This window comes from Phragmites australis, chromosome 12, assembly GCF_958298935.1.
Source record: "Phragmites australis chromosome 12, lpPhrAust1.1, whole genome shotgun sequence".
NCBI classification, from domain to species: domain Eukaryota; kingdom Viridiplantae; phylum Streptophyta; class Magnoliopsida; order Poales; family Poaceae; genus Phragmites; species Phragmites australis.
The window spans coordinates 2,633,359-2,659,464 of record NC_084932.1 but is presented as its reverse complement, the minus strand read 5'-3'; the positions used below and the strand labels follow the sequence as shown (position 1 = coordinate 2,659,464).

Below are 26,106 nucleotides of genomic sequence, written 5' to 3'. Positions count from 1 at the left end.
CGATTTGCCGATGCTCTCCATTGAGCTCTATGCCTTGCTTTTAGCTAGGAACCTGATGGGCCATCGATGCTTAAGTATCGGATGGATCTTTGTTTAATTTCTGGAAGAATCCATGGCACGTGCATATGTGTTAATTTCCTGGAAAATCTTAAATTACCAGCCGGTTACGTTGTTCTATATGCATGCAAATATCCTAAATGATATCTACTACTGTCGTCTATGACACAGTTAAACTTGATCGAAAAAAGGTTCATCAGAAACTTATATATTTTTTCACTTTATATTTGGTAATTACAGTCGTTCTTTGTTCACGCCTGGTTGTGACACTAAGCTCGATTAGTTTCTCTAGTGGTACACTCCTTTGTTTGGATATTCGCCTATTACTCACTATTCTTGCGTTTTGGCTATATGTTGAGCCCAATTCATGTTATTGATTACTTAACATTCATCAACAACATAATTAGTTCTGGCTCTTGTTTTATTGAAGACGACAGATGGATTACAACGCTAGTACGCACAATCTCTTGGAGCGCATGCTACTTGATGCAAGTGTAGAGCGGACAAACATGGCAATAGCACTTCTAAGTGCCATCACGAATGGTTTCTCTGATGATCGGAGAATTGGTAGCTGTGGGTTTGCAGTTGTTTACAAGGTATGAGTAACTCTCACCTGCCCTCAGTCTTGATCTTGATCACAATTGATCTGACAAGGAAATATTGTGACTGCAGGGATTACTTCAGAATGGGACAGTCGCTGTGAAGAAGCTGTTCAACGCACTTGAGATGGATGACGACAAGTTCATCAAAGAGGTTGCTTCTCTGATGAGGATGAAGCAAAAAAATATAGTACGATTCTTGGGATCCTGTGCTGACACACAAGGGAAAATATGGCATTATAAAGGGAAGATGGTCATTGCAGAAGAACCACAAAGGTTGCTCTACTTCGAGTTTCGGCCAAAAGGGTGTCTTGATAAGTATATCACTGGTACCTTTCTTGATAAGACTGCCAAAAGGGAGTTTTGATAACCCTCTGTACGTTTGCATGCTTTTTTCTGTTCCGAGCATCCAAAAATTTGCTTGCTTGTCGCTTTGTAGATGTATCTGAAGGACTTGAATGGAGGACACGCTATCAAATAATCAAGGGAGTTTGCGAGGGTTTATATTATCTTCACCAGAAGAATATTGTTCATTTAGATCTCAAACCTGCAAATATACTGTTGAATGATGACATGGTGCACAAAATTGCTGATTTTGGTCTCTCAAGGTGCTTTGATGAAAAACAAAGCAGGGCTATAACTAAAAACCTGGTTGGATCACAGTAAGTTAGCTAAGCACTGGTTGGATGAAAAACAAAGCCGGGCTATATCTTGAAAGCATATTATTTTGTTGGGTACTAATTATGATGCACTCGTTTTGCTCTTAAATTGCTCAAACCACCAAATTTTCCATGCAGGGGATACTTGGCACCAGAATTCGATAGTGGACTAATCACATTCAAGTCAGACATATATAGTCTCGGTGTTATAATCATAGAGATATTGACAGGACAAAAGGCTTATCCTGAGATTGACAATGTGAGTCAGTTCCAAGATAAAGGCTCGTTTCTTTTAGAAAAAATGAAGGATTATTAGAATGTCTTGAATACCAACAATTCTTTATATTTATATACATTAACTTGAGCTTCAGTGTGATGCTAGGGAGTAGATCTAGTAGTGGAAATCACAAATTGACCGAGTATTAAACCATATTTTTCTCCAAGCATCAGGTAACACCAGAAATTGTAAATTGAACAAAAGTGACCTAGCAGCAGTAAAAAATACAGGGAAAATAGAAAAAAATAGACACAAGCTTTTATTTGAAAGTATAAAAAGTTTACCTAGTATTTATCCTTATTCTGATCGAAGTTGGAAATGCAATTCACATAGCGTGAGATCGATTGTGTGCGCTTTCCTATTTGGACAATTTTTGTTGTTATTTTGATATTGACTTTGTTTGCACATTAGCATTGATGAATATGTTGTTTACAGGTACTAAATACTTCGATAAACTCTAGCTCATGATTGCAATTTCTTAGGTACTTCAAGGTTGGAGTGCTGGGTTCATAATGTCTCAGGGAGACAAACAGTTGAAAACGTCATGGGGAGACAAACGGTTGGAACTGGTAAGAGTATGTGCTGAGATAGGCATTAAGTGCATTGACTACAAATTAGAGAAGAGACCACTGAAAGGACGTATAATTGAGATGCTTGATGAGATGGAAACTAAATGTGGTTCTACTGAAACTGACTTGTGTACTTCATGGGTAGCACATGTAAGTTTACATATATGGCACATAGCATGCTCACACTAGTATCATTTTTGGAGGTCGTACACAACACCGTTTTCACTTTTGTTGTTTCGAGTTGGTGGATGAAGTGAAGTTGTTGTTCAGCAGGTAGAAAAGGGTTCTTCTGAGCTGCAGCATGGCGTACCTAAGGTGCCAGGAGGGACAAGCTCTGAGGTGAGTTGTTCCCTGACTCAAGTATTTTCAGCATCTGTTATTTCTAGTATTTATAGCAAATAATAATGTTGGCGGAAGACAAAGCGTCTTCCGCAAACAAGGTGCGGTGAGAGCCTCCTCTAGAGAGGAGACCCAAACTTGGAGAAGATAATGAGAGGTAGGATAATACCAAATGTATTGATCACAAAAAGATGTCCCCTTTTCGCCTGATAGCCATAGCCTCCCCCTTTCACCTGATAGCCATGGTCTGGTATTTATAGTGCTATATGAGGCGTGACATACAAGTTGTTACTATGTAAAAAAGACTTAGGACCGGTCAGGTTACATGGCTCGGGTCTAGTAAAATACTTTTAACCCTGCCTAGAAGATATTATCTACTACATTAGGGTAAGGACATCAAGTGGCAGTAGACTTGGCCGGTCGCCGAATGCGACGCTGACCCTATCCTGTATGTCAGACTGGCTACTGAGGTGACCAATATTTAATGTCGGTTACTTCGTTGTAGGTGAACAACGATCGACAAACTCTCTTTGGCTGATCTTCATGGGGACTTGATGACTCCCCTTCCTCCCACGCTTCGAGGGCAGGCAGGCTCCGGGGTAACTCCATAGTCTAAGAGCTCTGGGGGCCTCATAGGTCTCGGGCCCACGAGCCAACGCCAGCAAAGGGTGTGATACTGAGCCAGTTGTGGCACGACACCATACTGTCATAGATGTCAGGGTGTCCACCACTTGTACTGCGATCAACTGCCAGTCACTTCGTGCCAGACCAATTGCAGTGAGTGTTCTCCACTTGTTGAGATTCTCTGCGGAGGCCAGCTGCTTCCCCCGTCCTAAGAGGCAGTGGCCTAAGGAGCCTCATGGTCTCTGGAAGCTTGAGTCTTGGTAGAGAGTCCGGAGCCCTAGGGCTTTGGAAGAGCACCTAATAGTGACTCCCTAGTAATGCCCGTGTGCTGGGGCATTTTTCCCAACAGTACCCCCTCATCTACTGGTCTGAGATTCAGAGGAGTGGATAGATGTAGAAGGAACTAGCTCCAGCCTAGCCTCATGGTCAAGATATCATAAATAGCTGCTCGCCATTGAAGGGCCTCCCTGTGATGACCGCAAGCGATGGTGACGATGTTTGATGGAGACAGTGTGATCTGGAGGAAGTTGCATGGTCTGGAACCCAATGACGAGAGTAGGAGATATTGACTTGGTTTTATCTGAAGCTTGATGGGGGTGATACAGTCTGGAGCCCAACAGAGGTTGCCTGAGGTTAAGCCGATGTCCAAGCCAAGGGCCGTAGGGGTTTGGTGGGATCTATGTGCACCGAAGCCTATACTGAGGTTGGAGGCGTAGGGGCGTTGGAGCTGAAGGACACTGAGGTTTGAATGGAGGTAATGTGCTCCAAAGCCCGTGCTAAGGCTGGAGGCGTTGGAACCAAAGGACGTTGAGGTTTGAACGGAGGTAATGCGCTTCGGAGCCCATGCTAAGGTCGGAGGGGCAGAGGTGTTGGGGCCGAAAGCCGTTTGAAGCCCTACGGCGGTCAGAGCAAGCTCTTCAACTTCTATGATGGTGAGCCTTTTCGCCATTCAATCCGTCATAATGGAGATTGTATGTAGAAGCAAGATATTCTCCCCAGTTTTTGGCACAAGCGCTTAACGACGCGTGGTAACGTCAGTGCGTTTGATGGGGTAATGTGCTGGTTCTCCTGAGGTATTGTGTCGGTTGCCTTTGCATGCACCGAAAGGAATTCAAATAATAAATCTGATGGGATGCGTATGCAAAAAACTAGGGTGCTGTTGCAGGGAATTGCCGCGTGTGCGCGGTTTTGGCCGGGATGTGGTTGCAACCTCTTAGGATAATAATTAGGATGGCTGCAGGACGATACCCGTGGCGGTTCTGTTTCCTTCCCTAGGTGTGCGCAAACGATTGGCCTGGCTATAAAAGCTAGGGTCTACCCAGTTGATCTTTCATTGCTGTGTAAGGGGAGCAACTCTTCTTTGGCTTGATCATGGCATTCTCCTCCTCCTCATCATTAGAGATGTTGATGATTTTGACTGGCTTGACTGGGGCAGTGTCACCTCTGGTGCCGGTGCCGATTCTGCCTGCTGTGGGGAACCGTCCAAACAGTATTCTAATTTATCATTAAGTCGATCATTTTCTTAATCACGACTTCAATGATTAATCAGAATACCGCTCCGGTAGTCCTGGCACATGTTTTGTGCCTAAGATCGGAACACATACCTTTCCAACATGGAACATCATAACAAAACTTAAAAAAGAGCGAGTAATTAACATTATATAACAAGTTCTTAAATATGCACCAAGTTAATACCATTTACAACAAAAGAGAGGTAAGAGGAGACTAAAACCTGCTTAACTCCTAACCAACAAAAGAAACTACGCAGCGGAAACAAAAGCTAAAGACAACAAAAGATGGGTGAATCTATATGCCCTTAGGCTTCACCCCGAACATGTGACCACCAAGAGTAGGATGCACTACTCATTCCCGCCACTCGCATTGGCGGGCATGAACTAGCCAAAAACTAACTCCTCCTCACCTGTAAAACATGTAGAGCAGCTGAGTACGAAGATACTCGCAAGACTTAATCCATAATGGACACTTTTAAATAGCCTGACTCTAAGGATTATGCATTAGAATGTTAGTAAGGATACGATCACATTGTTAAGTAAATTCATATGCGAAAGAAAATTTGACATAAACATGTGTGAGCATCTATACTTGACCGAAGTAACAAACTATCCCATAAACATCATTGAACATAATAAAAAAGGAACCATAGTAGTAACATCTATAACAAACCATCTCAACATCTCAATCATACCAAACCACATTCATAACTCTACGACTGCTGCAAATGGACAAAAGCATGCCCACGACCGAGAACGCGGCATTTCGAAATGTTTTACACCCTGCAGGGGGGTCCTTCTTTACCTACATGACTTGAGGACCATACGGCTTGCATGACCACACAGGTCCATACAAGGGGGTAACCATGTCCATCTTTTCCAATAAGTCCCGACCGTTTGATCATGCGATGATAGGTGCGAGGGTCATCCAGAACTACTCCCGAAGGAAACTAGATACCCCAACTGGCCTTATGCCCGACACCATCAACCAGCACGCCAAAAAGTCACAGCTACAAAGATAATCGACTTATCGTTCCCATATACGACATATGGTAAGCATAGAAAGTGCTAAAGCTAACTGCAACAACGATCGGTGCTTAAACGATAAGTGGTAAGCATAGAAATATGCTTAAATGCTTGCCTTGCTGCTCTGGTATTTGCCTTATGCTACACGTGCGACACTTGCAAAACTCTGGTAGACTAGCGTCACCTCCGAGTGGGGCTCTCGGCTATTTACTCGGACCCTCCGGGTCATGTCCAGATACTCTGGATTGGGCTAGACACTCCTGGTTGATCTGGACTATTCGAGTTCTGGCCGAGTTGAGTTCTAAAGTGTTCTCCCTGGCCGATTCAACTTGCATGCTAAATCTATTCCACCAAAATATGGATATATAATATACAAAGGGTTCTAGACTTGAATTGCACCCTAAACCAGCATAGTTCCTGAGGACAATTCAATGGGATTTCTCTAGGTTTACCCAGAGTATCCGGGTCAATCCGGATTATCCGGGTTGTCCATAAAGGCTGCTTCAAGGGGAAAATCTTGGCCTATTTGATTTGCGAGCTTCTCCAAACCAAAGGGAAATATGTTTGAGAGAGTTTATAGAGTCTAGAACTCACTCACCAACCTAGCAACACGATTCCTAATTCAAATCTCACCCAAATCCTTATTTTATCTCCAAAGCTCAAGAACTTGCAACCGAAGCTTCAAACTCGGGATTCATTCAACCAAAACGTGTATCTATGCCATGGGAGCCTTGGAGACTCACCCAAGATGTTTTGCCAAGCTTGGGGACTGTTGGTTGAAGGAGGAAAAGCTCAGAAAGAGGAAGAAGGCCGGTTCTCCTTGTGCTTCAACCAAGAACACCAAAAGACATCAAAAACCGGCTTGAATCCTTCCCAAAAACAAAAATGAATTGGATGGATGGATAGCTCATGAGCTTGTGATTGCGTGAGTACCACATGCATACCTTGATTCCTTCTCTTGAGGTGAGATTTTGGGGGAGAAGGAGAGAGGAATCTCGAGAGAGAGGGAGAGCTCTTTGCTTGGCCGGTTAAGGAGAGAGGGGGCACGGGAGTGGAGTGAGGGGGAGAGAGGAGGAGCAGGTGGGTGCTGCCCAAGTGAAGGGAGATGTGGTGGGGCTGGCCAGGTGGGCCCATGTGTTAGAGAAAAAAGGGTCCATTTTAACTACGAATTCTATTCTTTTCTCTCCCAAAATTCTTTCTGTCGCCTGATTAACTTTAAACGAATTGCACTAGCATTCCAATATAACTTGCCTCAAAGCTAATCATTATGCATAATTAGACTTAATCATGAGATTATTATTTTGGGATGTGACACCTGCCCTGGTGCCTCTGGGGCGAGCGGTCCCACAACCATATTTGCAAGGTTGGAGCCGACCACCATCGTGCTTTCACCCTTGTAGAGAGAGCCACCCTCGCCACTCCGTCTCGATCTCCAGTCCGATTGGTCACTCCAGTTGAGATTATTGATATCTCTGACGATGAAGAGGAGGTCGACTGGGATCTTTTAGAGAAGGAGATCGATGAGGAAGAGAAGGTGGAAGTGAAGAAGGAGGTAGCCCAAGCGGAGAAGAAGAAGGACAAGCAGGAGGGAGAGAAGGCTGTGGAGTTCTCTTCATCTTTGTCCTCTGACAGCGCGGGAGCTGGCTACTGCATCAGTCTTCGTAGTGGTAGGCCATAGATGAAGCACATACGCCGCCTCATGCACCGCTGTTAGGGCTTGTAGTTTCCTTCCTCATCCTTTATCAGTGCTTTTGGTCCCGAGTAGTCCAGATACCAGGAACTTGGTAAGGCATGTAAGCACCTTTTTGGATGTGAAATTTGTTAATATAACTAAGTCATTGGGTCCGCTTAGTGTTGTTTCTTTTTGTGTGTGCACCTAAGCTCCCGTGCCTTACCTTCCCCAGCCCTCTCGCATGCAGCGGTTGTTAGAGGCTGGAGAGTGCGATTGTGTTTTAGGGACGACTGGAGTGACAAAGTTTTACACAGGTTTAGCCCTCAACGCAACCACAGTAGGTGTCATAAAAGTGCAGAGGGTTTGGACCCCGACGCCTTTGGTGGGGGATAATGACCTTGTCATCCTTGCCGGAGGAGGTGTAGCTAATAGTGGGGCCATGAAATGACTTATTTGAGGGAGGCGAGGTAGTTTTGGAGCCTAGTGACGGTGGATGGAGGCGAAGCCGACTGTTAAAGCCAAGGGAGACAGTTCGCAGCCTAACCCTAGCCGCCGCTAGGCTCTAGCATACAAACATTTTTCTATCTGATTCCAGTATAGACTCCTCTCCAAATTTGTTCTAGATTACTGACTCAAAACAATCTATCCGAAGCCTGGTGATGAGGCTCCGGAGGCTTGCGACCCCCTTGGCCCTTAGCCGTGGCGAGGCTCCGGAGGCAGGGCCATTCAGAGCCCAGCGATGGTTGCCGAAGGTGAAGCCGATGGTTAGGCCGAGGGAGGCAGTCTGTGACCCCCTCGGCCCTTAGCTGTGGCGAGGCTCCGAAGGTAGGGCCATCGGGAGCCCAGCGACGGTCACTAGAGGTGAAACCGATGACTAGGCCAAGGGATGCAGTCTGCGACCCCCTCGGCTCTTAGCCATGGCGAGGCTCCGCAGGTAGGGCCATCCAGAGCCCACCGACAGTCGCCGGAGGTGAAGCCAATGGCTAGACCGAGGTAGGCAGTCTGTGACCCCATATGATGAGGCTCCAGAGGGTTTCTTGGTACCTCTATGACATCGGGCTTACGCCTATAACCTGTCAGAGGGTTTCTAGTACCCCTACGGCATCAGGGCTTTTGCCTACGACCTGCTAGAGGGTTTCTAGTACCTTTGCAACATTGGGGCTTTTTTCTATGACCCATTAGAGGGTTTTTAATACATCTACGACATCAAAGCTTTTGGCTACGATCTGTCGGAGGGTTTCTTTGTACCTTTACGATATTGGGGTTTTTTTTCTACGACCTGCTAGAGGGTTTTTAGTACCTCTACAGCATTGGGACTTTTGCCTTGGACCTACCGGAGGGTTTTCAGTACCTCTACGGTATTAGGGCTTTCACCTACGACCTGTCGGAGGGTTTTCGGTACCTCTACAGCATTGAAGCTTTCACCTACGACCTGCTGGAGGGTTTTTAGTACCTCTATGGCATTCGGGCTTTCGCCTACGACCTATCGGAGGGTTTCCAATACCTCTACGGCATCGGGGCTTTCGCCTATGACCTTCCAAAGGGTTTCCAGTACCTCTACAACATTAGAGCTTTTTTCCTACGACCTGCTGGAGAGTTTCTCAGTACCTCTATAGCATCAGGGCTTTTGCTTATGACCTGCCGAAGGGTTTTTAGTACCTCTACGACATCGGAGCTTCCGCCTATGACCTGCCAGAGGGTTTTCAGTACCTCTATGGCATAGGGGCTTTTACCTACAACCTGTCGGAAGGTTTCTATTGCCTCTACGACATCAGGGATTTTGCCTACGACCTGTCGGAGGATTTCTTTGTACCTCTACGACATCAGAGCTTTCACCTATGACTTGCCAGAGGGTTTTCAGTACCTCTACGGCATCAGGGCTTTTGCCTACGACCTGCCAAAGGGTTTTCAGTACCTCTAGAGCATCGGGGCTTTTGCCTATGACCTGCCAAAGGGTTTTCAGTACCTCTATTGCATCGGGACTTTCGCCTATGACCTGCCGGAGGGTTTCTAATGTCTCTACGGCATCATGACTTTTGCCTACAATCTACCGGGGGGTTTCTTTGAGGTTTTTAAGGCATCTCCGCTAGCATGTGTTTTTTGAGATGTTTCCTGTACCGAGGCTAAGCCATTGGTGGGGAGGTTTTTAACGATCTCTTCGTTATCGAGGCTGAGCTATTGGTGGGGAGGTTTTTCAAGATGTCTCCGCCACTGAGGCTGTGCCATATGTGGGAAGGTTTTTTGTAAGACATCTCCATCACCGAGGTTTGTGCCACCGGTGGGGAGGTTTTTATAAGGCATCTCCATCATCGAGGTTGGGCCATAGGTGGGAGGGTTTTTTTAAGACATCTCCACCACTGAGGTTTGTACCATTGGTGGGGAGGTTTTTCAAGATGTCTCTGCTACTGAGGTTGTGCCATAGGAGGGGAGGTTTTTGTAAGACAAGTCCACCACCGAGGTTTATTCCATAGGCATGGAGGTTTTTTGTAAGGTATTCGTGCACTATTTGAGTAAAGGTATGACTTAAGTTCTAACTGTAGATATAACTTAGGTTTTACTGTCTACTGTTGAACAGGGATATAACTTAAGTCGTACAATATACTATTGCTACTTAGTAATCATCTGTCATTGGAACTTCCAAGAGCTAGACTAGCTACTTTCAATGTACGCTAACCCTACTGAAAAACAACAAGCCATGCAAGCTATTGCTAGGTGGTCATAGATGGGCGTACCTTTGAAAAAATGGGGTCTCCACAGTAAGGTCGAAGGCTGGAAAAACTTCACGGCCTAAAGGTGGTGGAAGGGTCGACTCCTCCAGCCCCCGAGTTGTCTGTTGAATGGTCTGAGCTACGTGGGCATCCAGAGCCAAGTCGGGGCCCCCAAACGCTCTGGAGGCTCGGGTGGGGCCCCCACGTCAGAAGCCTTCCTGGTTCCGTGATGGGCAGGGTTGTTTGTACAACTCAATCCTCATCGTTGGGGTACTGCACCGTTGGTGGCGGAGTCAGAGGTGGCCTAGCAGCCCGAAGGGTGCTTGGAAAGACCCTGCCGCCCACCTGGCATCCCGCTACAGGCTTACGGCCCATAGGTCCCCTGTCACCGGTCTTTTCCCTTGCCGGGCGCCCTATCCGTCTTCCGAGGTAATCCTCCTTGAAGGTTATGAGGGTTCGACAGCCATCTGTATTGTGGCCACGTCCGGCCCGTGCAGGATGCATTGGTACCCTTTTGGTGGTGTCGGAGCCGGTGGTCGACAGCGAGGGTGCCGACGAAGTCTGTGCACACCAGAGCCTGTAGTCTCCTGGAACCCCCTTTCGCCAAGGGAGGCCAAGGGAGCTGCCAGACATCCAGGCCTTCGGAGGATGCAAGCTCGACAAAGGTGCTTTGGACGAGGCGTCTAGGGGTTGGGCCCATGCATGCGTGTCACTAGGCTCGAGTGCCCAGAACCACCGGAGGGCAGCTTGTCTGGTTGTGGCCTCGGTTGTAACCTTCTGGGGTGCGGCGAGGTCCTTGTTGTGCCATTGTTGTAAGGCCTCTGTGCGGCTTAGGCCTCCGTGCTGACCCAAGCTGTTGGGTCGGCGGTGGCCGGGGGGCCATCATTCCACATAGCTGCAGAGCTGGTGGGTGCACATAGTGTGCCTATTTGCGGCTGCCATGCAAGCTTTTGCATGGGTGCGGCGATGGGAATGACTGCTTGGGCTAGCATCTAGGTGGTCTTTTGGTGGTGTCCAACCTCTTAAGTACTTATGTGTTCTCTCCCCACAGATGACGCGTTGTTGGCGGCAGACGAAACGTCTTCCACAAACAAGGTGCAGCGAGAGCCTCCACTAGAGAGGAGACCCAAGCTTGGAGAAGATGACGAGAGGTAGGATAACACCAAATGTATTGATCGCAAGAAGATATCCCCCTTTCTCCTGATAGCCATGGACTGGTATTTATAGTGCTATCTGAGGGACATACAAATTGTTACTATGTAACAAGGATTTAGGACCGGCCGGGTTACATGGCCAGTCCTAGGTAAAATACTTTTAACCTTGTCCAGAAGATATTACCTAGTACAGCAGGGTAAGGACATCAAGTGGCCGTAGACTTGGTCGGTCGTTGAATGCGACACCGACTGTATCCTATGTGTCAGACTGGCTGCCGAGGTGACTGGTATTTAATGCCGGTTACTTCATAGCAGGAAAACGACAATTAGTGGACTTCCTTTAGTTGATCTTCATGGGGACTTGATGACTCCCCTTCCTCTCATGCTTCGAGGGCAGGCAGGCTTCGGGGTAACTCCGAAGCATAAGAGCTTCGGGGGCCTCGTAGGTCTGGAGTCCATGATCTAACGCCAGCGAAGGGCGCGGTACTGAGCCAATTGTCAATTGTGGCACAACGCCATACTGTCACAGATGTCAAGGAGTCCACCACTTGTACTGCAATCAACTACCGGTCACTTCATACCAGACCAATTGCAGTGAATGTTCTTCTCTTGTTGAGATTCTCTGTAGAGGCCAACTGCTTCACTCATCCTGAGAGGCAGTGGTCTAAGGAGCCTCATGATCTCTGAAAGCTTGAGTCTTGGCAGAGGGTCCAGAACCCTAGGGCTTCAGAAGAGCGCCTGATATTAACTCCCTAGTAATACCCGTTGGTTGGGGCATTTTCCGCAACAAATAATTTGATAAAATATCATCCAGGCCAAAAGGTCACGCTAATGAATCATGCTTGAAAAGTTTAAATATTAAATAACTACAAACGGAATAGTGAGGCAAGTGTTGCCACACCATATCTCGTGAGACAAGTGTTGTCAACACGTCAGCAAACGGAATAGTTTTATGTAGTAGTTAAAAGTGTGTGAGTAGGTTGGTTGTACTAAGAGAAATGTAATTTTGCGCAACATATGGTCGAAAAAGTGTAGTTTTTCAAAAAATAATCTTAGGAGTTTAGTTTTGTAGTTGTTCGTGTAATGCGAGTCTAGTTTTGCAAAATTTACTTGAATAAGAAAATTAAGTATTGTTTCAGAAAATTTGCTCCACATTTTTTTATCACTACTGCAGAATTGCACCACAATTGCCTAGGTCTATTTTCATTCTAGCCTCTAAGGGGTAACCATCTAAAGCTTGAACCATCCTAACCAAAATATGATATATTTTTCTTCAAATATAGGCCACGTTTCTTGTCCACTAATTCCCATTATAACACCTTGTGAGTGATGTTCATATTCTCATTTAAGCATCTCTGACAGTTTTTCTCCGTCCCACACAAATGTACGTAAGAGAAATCTAGTCAACATGAAATAAATGGAGGGCACCGCAATTATTTTACGGCACAATTTAATTCAATTGTTCAAATATAAAATGACTTATATTTATAATCTGGTTACATCTAAGTGTGACATAATGTCTATTTAACCACTAAACATGGTGTCACCTCTATTTCACCCGTAGAATATAAAACCGTCTTAATACCCCAACATACTTTGAAAACTAGAACAAAAAATTTACTACGGCATCCAGTACTGTCACCATTGTGGCAGATTACATGGCAAACCTGCCAAACTACTTAGCTTTTTAAAAAAAAAATTCTTTAAACAGTGGATCCCCATGGCATCGAGTGCTGCTGCACTATCTCTCTCTTCCTTCATGATCTTCATTTGCTTTGTAGACAAGTACTAGTCGTGTCTCCAAGTTGGCGGAGCGTGTTTCTACAGCACCATCCCAGCTGCAGCGAATAGTCTGTGTACCCAAGGGATCCGGAGAGACAAGCAGCTCTGAGGTGGGTAAATTACTACCTCCGATCCAAATATTCATATATTCATTCGTTATTCCATCTAGGATATATATATTCGTCATTCCATCTGCAGCAGCATATATATGTCCGATATATGCTGGAGTCCATTGATATATACGGTGCTTCAACCTTGCGTGAGTATTGTTGTGGACTTGTGGTTGTTACTTGCAGATACGCTCCCTCGGGTCCACTGAGATTAGCAAGCTGCTCGAGGTCTACCCGTCGGAGCTCCGCTTCCCCTTCGAGCCAGACAAGCCCATCCAATGCCCAGTGAGCCTGATCAACAGGACAGACCAGTGCGTTGGCGTCTGGATTAGACAGACCAACCCAAATACATGCTCTGATGATGATTTGGAGGCTGGCTCATGGTCTTCCCTTTCAGTGATCCTGGATCCACATTCCACATTGGTCGTGGCTATGACATTGGAGGAGCAACAGCAACCGCCAGAAAAGTTTGAGCTGCTGATGCTCGTCATGGGGTCGAAGTCAGACCTCACAAGTTTGGAGTCATCCATTAGTGGGTATCTGAACTTGGACAGAGACTTTTTTAAGAGAGTCGAAGAGTTGGGTGGCGAGGTGCACCGTGCGGTGCTGAAGGCTGTCATCTGTGATCCAACAAGCTGCCAAGAAGTGATCTGCAACCAGAAGGTGAGCTTGCCAGAATTAGAGCTACACGTACGTGCCATATCATAGGATATATTATTATTACTGTGCTATCAATGTGGTGGAGTGTGGTCGGCTGATTTCCTATGGCCGCTTCTTGTTTGGTTGTAGCACTTCATACCAGCAACGTCGAAGTTTGGGGACATCTTATGTATAGATGTCCACCCCACCGAGACATGGTGAGTTGATGGTCCTTTTGATTCTATGCAAATCTAGTTAGACAGAATGTATTCCTCTTTAGTTGCACCACATGCATCACAGGATCTTGGTGGGTCACTTCGGTTTCTTTACGAAGGAGGATGGCGTGACTTGTCCAAAAGAGTATGTTTCTATTTGGAACTACGAGACGCAGGTATGAGTATGTTTCTACATTTCTTGCTACCATACGACTGCCAATGTTAGGCTGGTTGAACTTAGTACCTATTCATTGCCCGGCAGGAAATAGTGACGGTGTTGCAGGTAATCAAGCCAGGCTTGCTTAACCAGGTACATTGGATTACTTCGGCCAAATTCATCGCTCGAGAGCAATGGTTCGCAACCGTGGATGAGGACGGATGTGTCCATGTCTACGCTTACACTACAAAGGACAAGGTCAAGGAATTCGAGGCTCACAAGGGCTTGCGCTATGTCGTGTTGGCTGTTCACCCAACCGACCCATTCTTGCTGACGGGGTCTTATGGTGACACCTGGGTCAAGCTTTGGGACTGGAGCAAGGGCTGGGAGTGCACTCGAAGATTCGACGTGCACTCATATTTCGTGCGTCGTCTCATGTTTGACCCAAGGGACCGGCGCACTTTTGCTAGTGTTTCCGTTGATGGGACACTAAAGGTGACACTTATGTTTTCCTGTTCGTGTCCTAAATCGTGTGTCGACTGTGGCAATTAGTGAAGAATCGAGTATTAAGTTCTTCTGGAGATCAATTATATACTATTCGGCTACACGATGTTATCTCTACATGGATTTTGCAGGTTTGGGACATTGTTTATTCTTCCAATCCTGTCACCACGTTGCCTGCTCGGGAAAATTTTGAGTACCTTTCCACTGATAGTCATCGGCACTTCCTGGTTACTTGTGGCTATAATGACCACAGTTGGCGTGCAGATGTACGTGAAGGTACTAAAATAGTTGTCATGTGCATGGGACTGTAACTAACCTAATGATCGTCTTCTTTTTTTGCCTTTGTTGGATCAGATATGGGATTCGCAGACAAGGAATCTAGTTCACACTCTTGATGTGAGCGGCCGGAGGATGTGTGACGTTGCTTGCCACCCAACCCTTCCATTATTTGTTACCCTGTTAGACGATGAGTATGGGTCGACTCTTTGTTTGTGGAATGCAAGTACCTACAGGTAATTAATGCTCCTGCTTAATTTTATGGTAGTATAGGACCAAAATTGCGTAGAGAGATTTGTATATAGCACTATCCATTATTATATATTATACTAAAGCGCATCACGAGCGCGCGCAACCATTGATCCATGTCAGCAACAAAAAAAAGCCTGTCTGATCGCGATCGCACGGTCATGGAGCTGAAGCCCAAGCCCGCTGCCTACGATGCTTTTCCTTGCTTCGCAGCACCGTGCTGTCGCCTCTGCCTCTCCTTGTGTCGCCGTCGCCTGTGGAGGCCAAGCCAGACCCGGGAGGTAGCCACCGCCGCCGCTATGACTCCTCTACATGATTAGAGGTCATACAAAAAGGCAATAGAGGATCCATTACCTCTTCTTATAGAGGTAACACTTCTGTAAGAGGAGATTGATGCTACAGATGGTTGGCCAATATGCACTATTATAAAAACTATTTTTCAAGATATTCATAATGTCTTTTTATAGACGGGTTATATGGTAAACCATCTAAGTGATTTTTAGAGATGAACGATATAAGAAGTCGTTTGTGTAAAGGTTATTTTTATAGATGGTTCCTTACGTGAACCACCTGTGCTAATGGTACGATTACCACAAGTGATTCATGTAAGGAACCGCATGTGAAAATAGTTATTTTCAGAGGCAGTTCCTTACGTAATCTGCTTCTGAAAATAAGATGATTAACACATGCAGTTCACATAAGAAACCGTTCATGATAATGATCATTTTCTGAGATTGTTCCTTATATCAACCGCTTATAAAAATAGAGGACTATTTTCATAGACGGATCACATAAGGAACCGCTTCTGAAAATGGATAACATGTTATCTTAAAAACTTCATATTTTTTTCATACGAATTCGGATGGGGATAAACTTTATATGAAAATTATAGCATTCGATGATATCTATAACTTTGTAGTTGAAAACTTTTTTTTATTTAAAATTATTTAGGTGTCTAAATAATCTATTGAAATTTCACACATAAGTTTCACATGCTATTATTACCATAAGTCCTATTAATATAAGTAAACTCAAGAATAAGAAGAAGAAAAAGAATAATAGTAACTCCAACATTTCTAACAGGATCAATAAGAAGAAGATCAAAGGCCTCCACTATCAACAACAAGACTTAGCTTACAGAAGTACTAGTGATAATAATTGCATATGCACTCCTTTTGATCAATATCTTATGTCTAAAAATTTAAATGATTATTTCAATATCTAAATAACTTCAAATAAAAAAAATTTCAATTACAAAGTTGTAGATCTCGTCGAGGGCTATAATTTTCATATAATGTTTGTCCGCACTCAAGTTGGTATGCAAAAGTTATGAATTGTTTAAGATAAGTTGTCATCCATTTTCAAGGCAAAATGACCCTCCATTTCTACATGTAGTTCCTTTTTGAACCGTTTGTGGTATTGAATGATAGTTTATCTTAAAAATTCATAATATTTTCATACGAAGTCGGATGAGGATAAATTTTACATAAAAATTGTAGCTCTCAACGAGATCTACAACTTTGTTGTTGAAAACTTTTTCATTTAAAGTCATTTAGATGCCTAAATAATCGTTTGAAGTTTCAAATAGAAGATATCAAAAGGAATGTATATGCTATTATGATCCGGAGTAGTTCTGTGGTTGGATGGTAAGGAGGATTTGTGTGAGTCGAGAGGTTTTGAGTTCGAGTGCCAAGAACCGCACGCACGCATATTTCGTGCGAAAAAACTTGTGACTCGACGTCGTGGCCGCAGGATGCCTGGTCGGTTAGAAAAATCATTTTTTTATAAAAAAAATATCGATTCGGGGGTCGATTATCACAAACGATCCGTTTAAGAAACCGTATGTGGAAATCGGTTTTCACAGGCGGTCCACGGTCCGCTTAAGCAAACCACCTGTGGAAACCTATTTCCACAGGTAGTTCCTTAAGTGAATCGCCTGTAGTAATATGTTTTCACAGGCGGTATCTTTTGCGCTTGGGAAATCATTTATTTCCATAGATCTTCGATCACAGGCGTATACGTTAAACACCTGTGAAAATGAGTTACCATCCATCTCTGAAAATAGTTTTTTAGTAGTGATGGGAGTGCTCACGAGTAGGCAATCACTGAAACAAGGTAGTTCGTTCACCTCAAGTCCTTCTTCAAGCCCTGAGATGGCAGATAAAGGATAAGGCCGCCCACCTGACAGTCAGCCTCTATGTATTTGTCAGTTCCTCCCTTTTTTTAATGGAAGTCATCATTCTACTCAGTTGGAGTATATAGAGCATGAGAAACAACTTGATCCTCAATCAGAATGTGCCAACAATTGAAGACTGCAAAGAAAAATTTGAATTTGAATTTACCATGGTTATCCATAGGGCAAAGCCACATTATCTACCAACAATAACTCAATGGCTGCAAGATTTAGACTAATTTGGGCTCTCTGTTCTTTTTTCCTTTTCTTGTTATGCTTTTTCTTCTGTTTGGTTCTCTTCTCTATACATGAAACTCTTTCTTTTTCTCTTTAATATATGATAATCAGTAGGGGTGTGGCCCTCTTGTTCCTTAAAAAAACATTGCACTCCATGTTTGTCCATTTTCTCCGTCAAGCATTTTGTAGATTTGATGACAGTCATGCAAGGCATATGTTGAAAGGGCGGAGAGGATGACACTGACAAAAACCAGCCCACTGCCTAGGAAGTAGCGACAACTAAGGGCACCAACTTAGAATCTTTTAGTCAATTTTATGACATTGGGTTCCGAAACTTAGGAGCTTAGTTTCATCCCCATCTCCTACCCCACCTCCTACTCTCCTCTAGGGCACCTCCAGTAGCTGCCACATCGAGGCTTCCACTGGAACTATATTGTTTTTTCTGCTTTGTTGTTTTGGGTTTTGCGGGTAGATTGACCAGACACTGCGTTGTATTAAATTTCATTATTCTTCTACTTTGAAGTAGTGATAAATAGAGTTTTTATGTGTTTCATAGGCTTAACAGTTGTCTCTTAATTATTTAGGCTTGAGAAGATGGTTCACTCTATGAACTTTCAGATACATGGACACATATTACATGGAGCCGTGTTTTTAACTGGTACTAAGGACTTAACAAGGTAATAGTTTTTTCCCATTAACACTATACTTAATTACTAAATTTTGATTAAGTATGGCTTCCCAGAAGAATTATTCTCAGTCATGGTAATATCATCGGTCTTATGTAAAAGAAGCAACTCTGAAAGAATTAGGTTAAAGGTACTACTCTAAAACAATTACTCTACTTAACATTTGAATAGATCTAAATTTACTACTCTACAAGAATTATTCCAATATTCTCGTCTTATGTTAACAGGAAAATTGAGAAACTGTAGAAATATTAAGTGGTCTTTGATAGTCTGTTGCTAATGCTCAACTCAATGTGCTATTGCCTCTTATAATCCTTCTTTCAGCTTCACATTTCAATCCTCCAAACATCTAATTATGTAGGCTCGTGGTCGGATCTCAACCAAGGATATCAGTAATGGAGATTAATTTGCCAAAGGTAACGATTGATGGTGGGAACCAAGGTGTTTGAAGTTTACAATTGGTAGCACTCATGTGAGCTAGCCAAGACAAAAATCCTCACAACACATGGACTTTTTTTTAGTTCAGTGATCCCTGCCATGTTATATTCCATCAAACAAATATCATCTTAGTGGTTATGGATATTTTCGCCAAGCATAGATAGATATTCAATAATAAGCTTGGTGTTTGAAGTTATCTTTCCTACCATGTTTTTTATTATTAAACTTTGTCCATGAGTTATCTTTTCCCACCATACATTTTCCATACAGTCTACAACTGAAACTTTGTAGTAATGAGAGGTTTCAATACTACAAAAATCACCATCAGTACAAGTTTATCACTGTGGTAGTCTAGGTTATCACTGCCAGTTATAGAACCATCAGCGGTAGTCTAGGTTATCACTGTCGGTTTCAAAAGCACACTACCACTTGTAAAATCGCTATCAATACTCGGCATTAATAGTTAGGGACTATCAATGCTGGGTATAGAACCAACAATGAAAATTAGCATCACTGCTGGTTCATGGATCCCACGGGCAGTGATACTCCACATATCACTGCCGCAATGATAGGTGTTTCTCGTCCTCTTCAAATTTTAGAATTTACCATTAATACTGTGCCTATTTTCAAATTTTTGCCATTTTCATCAATAGTGTATGGTATATTTATAGTCATGCACATATAAATTTAATTTACGAGATATCAAGTTTTATCACAGCATATATACACATATAAATTTAAGTCATAAAATATCAGATCTCATCATAGTATATATACACCGCATACATGTCAAATTTCATTATAATAAGGATAAAAAGTTTAAGGTTTCTTACTAATCGAAGGATCCAAACTCTGCCTTTTCTTGTTAGATGAAGGTAATTAGATTGACTAGCCAAGTTCATGGTACTTATCGGTTGGTCTGATGATTTGATCATTGATGAATCTAGCAAGTTGTTCTTGAAATGTATTGATTTTAATAAGCAAGAGTCGATCTGTGGCCAGTTTGAGGAGCTGCAATTTCAAGAATTGAAGAAATCAATCATTATGAACACGTATCAGACCTGAAAATTTGTCACCAATATGTTTGTCGCCTACCTCAGCATCGGTCACTCGAAACGACGTGTCTCTGGTGAATCCATGCATGAATTCCATTACATAAAAAGCAGATAAATTGTTGCCCGAGCCCTTCTTCCTACAAGGAATGTCATATCGGACTATCCATTCTTTCGCGTATGACCGGTGTCTAACACTCTTCTTGATGTATCGTATGTACACTCTGTATGTGTGTGATTATTACTGTAAGTAGACTTAGATTCAATCAAATTAAAGATTACAAGAGCAATAACGAAATGATCGTATTTACCTTTGTAGCAAGTTAATAGTGGGTTGGTAGGTTTTTTTGGATTATTTTGTGAGTCCAAGACAACGATTCTAGTAATGTCTGGCCGGATGATCATGAAGATCCAATGAAAAATGTACATAGGCCACCATAGGTTAGTTGATCCTAATTTATAACGTTGCATTGCTCAAAAAGAGTAGAGCATTCATGGAGAGAAACACATACCCAAAGTGGTAGGGTAAAAGTATGTATTTCTTCAATTGTAGCTCCAAAATACACTCCAATATATAGTCCTTGGTTTCTTTTTTTATGCTTTGGACCGTTGTTGGGTTCACTTTATGTGGGTCGATGAATCCAACATGATTGATGCCATCTGTCTTGCATTTTTTACCTACATTCTACATAAGAAATAAGTTAAGATATTCAATCTAATGGTACAAAAATATATACTGTGAATTATACTTATATGATACTTACAGAGTCCAGCAACTGGTACACTCAATACATTTCCTCGAATAATATAAAAATAGTGCCATCCCCATGGAACAAATCTCGATGCTTGTATCTAGCCTCAAACATATGTCTACTGTCCCTCGACTCCTTCATGTACCATGAATGGAATTTCTGAAGTTGAAATGTTAGGTTATTTCATACGTCTGGTACGGTCAACAGTTCGCCCAACTTAAATTTTCATCTCTCAGTGGATTTTGGTGATAAGGATTCGTCTAGGAGTTGCACTCTTGTTATTTTAGATTTTTCAAAAAATCTTTCTAAATTTTGTTCTTATACTATCTGTTCGATCGTCGACTCTTTCAAGTATTGCTATTGATGCGCGTGTAGTCTAATTTACGCTTACGCTCAATATGTATGACAATCTTCAAGAAAAACTTGTATGCTTTTGTATGGATTGGTATTTTCATAGATTGTTAACGTTACATATGGTGTTTCAACCTTACGTGAGTATTGTTGTGGTTGTTACTTGAAGATACGCTCCCTCGGGTCCACTGAGATTAGCAAGCTGCTCGATGTCCACCTGTTGGAGCTCCACTTCCCATGGGAGCCAAACAAACGCATCCAATGCCCAGTGAGCCTAACCAATAGGACAGACCAGTACGTTGGCGTCTGGATTAGATAGACCAACCCAGATACACGCTCCAACCTACATTTTTCAGTTTTGTTGGTGGACGATGTTTTGGAGGCCACATTCCACTTTGGTCGATGTTTTGGACGACCTACATGGTCTTCCCTTTTCGTGATCCTGAAGCCACATTCCACTTTGGTCGAGGCTATGAAATTATTTTTTGAGGAGCAGCAACAACTGCCGCCGCAGGACCCAGCCAAGTTTGAGGTGCTGATGATCGCCATGAGGTTGGAGGAAGACCTCAGAAATTTGGAGTCATCCATTAGGTGGTCTCTGAACTTGCACAACCACTTCTGGCGGAAAGTGCAGGAACTTCGGGGTGAGGTGCACCGCGCGATGCTGACGTTGAGTATACTGGCATGTCTGTGCTTTACTCTATTCTAAGCGAAACGCCACTGAGGGCTCATTTCTCTCGCACGAAACACAATGCATCATCTTCGCACATTTGACTGCATCATCCATGTCAAGCTCACAATGCCGCACCAGAAGAAACTCGGGGATCGTAGCAAGCCAATGGTATTCATCCACTATGAGCCTAGATCAAAGGCATACCACGTCTACAACCCGACCATGAACCGTGTTCATGTGACAAGTGATGTGGTGTTCAATAAATTGATGTAGTGACACTGGAGCCCAGGAGAAGCACGACGTGATCGGCGATGACACATTCATGGTTGAGTACACAAGAACATACTGGCCTAGTGCGGCAACGTAGAACAACATGCACGCATCAGCAAGAGCATCAATGGCAACATCTGTATCACCATCCACACCACTCGACTCTATCCCGGGGAACTAGAGCACGACAGCCTATGGCATGCCATCACTTGTGAGCTCGCTGGGGGTGGAATTCGCCTCCTCACCAAGAATCCATGAGGAGGATCTTGATGGCGACCACAATGACACTCCGCTCCATTTCCGCATGGTCAACAATCTCATTGGACCAGCTACACCATGGAGTTTCACGCCACATGAGCTAGCCTCGGATGAGCTGTACATGGTATGCTCCAACGAGCCCATTTTGTTTGGTGAAGCAAACGTTACCCAAGCTATAGAATGGTGATGGTTGAAGAGATGTGGTCAATTGATAAGAACCACACATGGTGCCTCAATGATCTCCCACTAGGGAGACGAGAAATCAACATAAGGTAGGTCTTGAAAGTCAAAAGGGATGAGTATTGTGCTATAGTGAAGCACAAGGCTTGGCTCATTGCAAAGGGGTTTGTTCAATGCCACTGAGTTGACTACGACGAAGTGTTTGCTCCGGTGGTACGCATGGATGTCGTGCGCCTCCTCATCGCACTTGCGGCGCATGAAGGGTGGGAGATGCACCACATGGGCGTCAAGTCTTCCTTCTTGAACTGAGATCTCCAAGAGGAAGTGTATGTGGAGCAGCCGTTAGGTTTTGGCGCCAGCAATTCGCACAAGGTGCTTAGATTTCACAAGGCACTTTATGGGCTACACCAAGCACCACGAGCCTAGAACATGAAGCTGGAGGACAGTCTGTTGTCACTCACTTTCAGTAGGAGTCCCTCGGAGCATGCCATCTACATAAAGAGGAGTGGCGAGGAGCGGCTGGTGCTAGGGTCTACGTCGATTACTTGGTGATCACCGGAACCAACAACTCTGACATGAAGAGGATCAAGAAGGGGATGACAGACCTATTCCAGATGAGCAATCAGGGAATGCTCTGCTATTACCTCGGTATTGATGTGAGGTAGAGCATGAGTGGAATCACACTTAGCCAAGAGTGGCATCTGGAGAAGGGTGGCATGGAAAGGTGAAATCCTTGTCCGGTAGCATTGAAGCAGTGCCTGAATCTCAGTAAAGAGAGTACTGGTCTGCTCGTCGACACAACCATGTATAGGAGCATTGTCGGCAGCATCAGGTATCTGGTCAATGCACGTCCAAATATAGCATTTGCAGTCGGCTATGTTAGCTGATTTATGGAGGAGCCACTTTAGGACCATCTTGTAGTAGTGAAGCGCATTCTGAGATAAATTGCTAGGACAAGAATTTGGGGCCTCCACTATGCAAGGAAGAAGGTACACTTGCAGAGCTGATGGGGTTCATTGATAGTGATCTTGCTAGCGATGTTGACAGCCGGAAGAGCACAACCGAGATTATCTTCTTCCTCAGTGACAGTCATATCACTTGGCAATCAACGAAGTAGAAGATGCCAACAAAGGGTGGACAACAAGTCCACTATTTCACTTATAAAAAATCCAGTGCATCATGACCGGAGCAAGCATATAGATACAAAGTTTCATCATATTCAGGAGTATGCAGAAAAGGGTCAAATTGAAGTGAAGTTCATAAGAACTGAAGAGCAGATGGGTGACATTCTCACGAAGCCACTCTATTGTGTCAAGTTTTAGGAGCTTTGCAACAACATTGGTCTTGTTGAAATCAAGTAAACCAGCCAGAACATTTAAGTTGTTTTTATTACTCACTGTTTTAAGGTGTTTTACTCCTTGTTAAGGCCATTAAGGTCATTAGGCCACATTAAAACCAGGGTTAAGTTGTGTTTTACTAATTGTTAAATACGAAGAACAGAACAGAAAAGCTGTGGAGTTTTCAGCAGCACAATCCCTGTGTTTTTCCACTGTGTTCGCGTGTGTTAGTTGTTTTTTAATTCTAAAATTCATGCTACAGATGGTTGACCAACACAGGAGTGCTTCATGAGTAGGCAATCACTGAAACAAGGCAGATCGATCACCTCAAGTCCACCTTCAAGCCATGAGATTGCAGATAAAGGATTAGGCCACCTGACAGTCAACCCTTATGTATTTGTCAGATCCTTCCCATAACATTTCATTACATGTTTGTCCATTTTTTCCATTGAGCACTTTGGAGACTTGATGACAGTCATGCATGGCATATGTTGGAAGGGCGAGAGGATCACACTGACTAAAACCAGCCCATTACGTAGGGAGTAGGGACAACCAAGGGTACAAATTTGGAATCCTTTAGTCGATGTTGACGACAATGGATTCCAAAACTTAGGAGCTTAGTTTCATCCCCGTATCCTACCCGCCTCCTACTTTCCTCTAGGGCGCCTCCAGCTGATGACAAATCGAGGCCTCCACTGAAACTATATTGTTTTTTCCACTTTGTTGTATTGGGTTTTGCATGTAGATTCACCAGACACTGCATTGTATTAAATTTCATGATTCTTCCACAGTAATGTCGTGATACATAAATATTTTCTGTGTTTCATAGGCTTAACAGTGGTCTCTTAATTATATAGGCTTGAGAAGATAGTTCACTCTATGAACTTCCTAATACGTGGAGCCATGTTATTCATTGATACTAAGGATTTAATCAGGTAACAGTTTTTTACCATTAACATTGTAATTAATTACTAATTTCTGATTAATCATGGCTTCCCAAAAGAATTATTTTCAGTCATACGTGGTAATATCCTCAGTCTTACGTAAAAGAAGCCACTCTAATAGAATTAGGTTAAAGTTACTACTCTAAAAGAATTATTCTACCAAATATCGGAATGGATCTAAATTTACTAGTCTACAAGAATTATTCCAATATTCTGGTGTTATGTTAACAGGCATATTGAGGAACTGTAGAAATATTAAGCGTTTTCTACTTTACTGTAGATAATGTTGAACTCAATTTGTTCTTGCCCTGTTAGTTTTCTGCTCCGCTGTCTTGTTATACTCCTTCTTCCGGTTTCACATTTTTAACCTCCAAATATCTAACTATGTAGGCTCGTGGTTGGATCTGAACCAAGGATAGGAGTCATGGAGATTAATTTGCCAACGGTAAGAACTGATGGGGAAACCAAGGTGTTTGAGGTTTACAATGGCTCAGCTTGACTCGGCTCAGACCAGCTCGTTATACTAACGAGCTGTCTCAATGGAACCAAGCTAAAAGACTATCTCGGCTTGGCTTGGTCTGGCTCGTGAGCTAGGCACACCTGTACCGTCCTTGAGTCTTGTGTTCACCAGTTTTGCACGGATGGGTTAACGGAAAGCAAGCGAGGGAGTTCCCTTCACGTTTAATTTTGCCAAAACTTGGAGCTAGCAGCTCAACAAATCCATTGCATTTGTGAAATTTTTGGTAAACGCAATTTGGCTTTTAGATGATCCAGTGAGAGGCTTTACAATAAATATTATCTTTACAATTTATATATTAATTAATATTTTGATATCTTACTTCAATGGTGGCTCCGTTTTTAGTTTAGCTCCATGCTACCAAAATCTCAGACCCGGCCCTCCGTCCCGTATGGTTTGAGATATGCTTAGGTTTGCTAATCTTGGGGTACAGAGCTGCTCGTTTCATCCTGTTGGCTGAGTTTTGTATAGCGACAGCAGCAGATAGCCATGTTCTAGGGAAATGTTTTAGGTTCCTTTTGCACGACCAAACCGAATTTTGCACAAATCTTTTTGGGGTTTATTTTCTTATGGCGCCCTTCCTCCATGCATGATTGGAAGGAGTTTAAACATAAGACATCATAATTTTTTTGCTCAGCATATTTGACGTTTCATCCATGCATTTCATTCATTCTAAGTTCCAAACGGCCTTAGGTTGTTGCGCTGGCTCCATGTTTGAAATGACTAAGCTTCTCTGCTCTTCAATGGGCCACATCTCGTGCCGCAGTCCAACTAATAAAACAGTTGGGGTGCGCATTCGTAAATTTCGAGTGTTGAGAGGGCCGAACGAGTGTACGAATTGGGCCAAAGCTTTACCTTCTTGGCACGAATAGAGCCTAATTTTGAACGCACCTCTATCTAGCTTTCACTAGAAAATCGTTGTATAGCCCATCACTAAGAATAGTGATATAAAACCACAAAAGCTACTACCGTACAACTGGCCATCAGTGGCAGTTTAAAATCGATATCAATACTCGGTATTAATAGTCAGTGACTATCAGTAACGGATATAGAATCGATAATAAAAATAGCACCACTGCTGGTTCAAGGATCCCACGGGCAGTGATACTCC

At 43.5% G+C, this 26,106-nt stretch overlaps 1 protein-coding gene and 1 long non-coding RNA gene across 3 annotated transcripts; both read left to right on the top strand.

The window, feature by feature from the left end:
* Positions 1-494: 494 nt before the first annotated feature.
* Positions 495-18,841, top strand: LOC133887032 (uncharacterized). The gene is made up of 15 exons (XM_062326941.1): positions 495-653; positions 730-985; positions 1,096-1,318; positions 1,454-1,574; positions 2,075-2,311; positions 2,435-2,500; positions 12,977-13,087; positions 13,274-13,777; positions 13,877-13,944; positions 14,027-14,117; positions 14,204-14,593; positions 14,734-14,868; positions 14,957-15,114; positions 18,122-18,214; positions 18,585-18,841. The coding sequence occupies exons 1-15, from the start codon at positions 495-497 to the stop codon at positions 18,670-18,672; spliced, it is 2,700 nt and encodes an 899-aa protein (XP_062182925.1). The 3' UTR covers positions 18,673-18,841.
* Positions 18,842-23,790: 4,949 nt separating this feature from the next.
* LOC133887500 (uncharacterized) lies at positions 23,791-25,262 on the top strand. 2 transcript variants are annotated; one of them, XR_009903584.1, is made up of 3 exons: positions 23,791-23,927; positions 24,392-24,469; positions 24,869-25,262. It is a non-coding gene; the product is annotated as an uncharacterized LOC133887500 (long non-coding RNA). The 2 variants fall into 2 exon arrangements; XR_009903585.1 differs by having other exon boundaries at positions 23,797-23,933.
* The last annotated feature ends 844 nt before the right edge of the window (positions 25,263-26,106 follow it).

Excerpts from the sequence above, each read along its gene's own strand:
- LOC133887032 (XM_062326941.1), top strand. The coding sequence starts at position 495 with ATGGATTACAACGCTAGTACGCACAATCTCTTGGAGCGCATGCTACTT. Across the intron at positions 654-729 it reads GGTTTGCAGTTGTTTACAAG|GGATTACTTCAGAATGGGAC; the intron begins GTATGAGTAACT and ends TTGTGACTGCAG. Across the intron at positions 1,319-1,453 it reads AAAAACCTGGTTGGATCACA|GGGATACTTGGCACCAGAAT; the intron begins GTAAGTTAGCTA and ends TTTTCCATGCAG.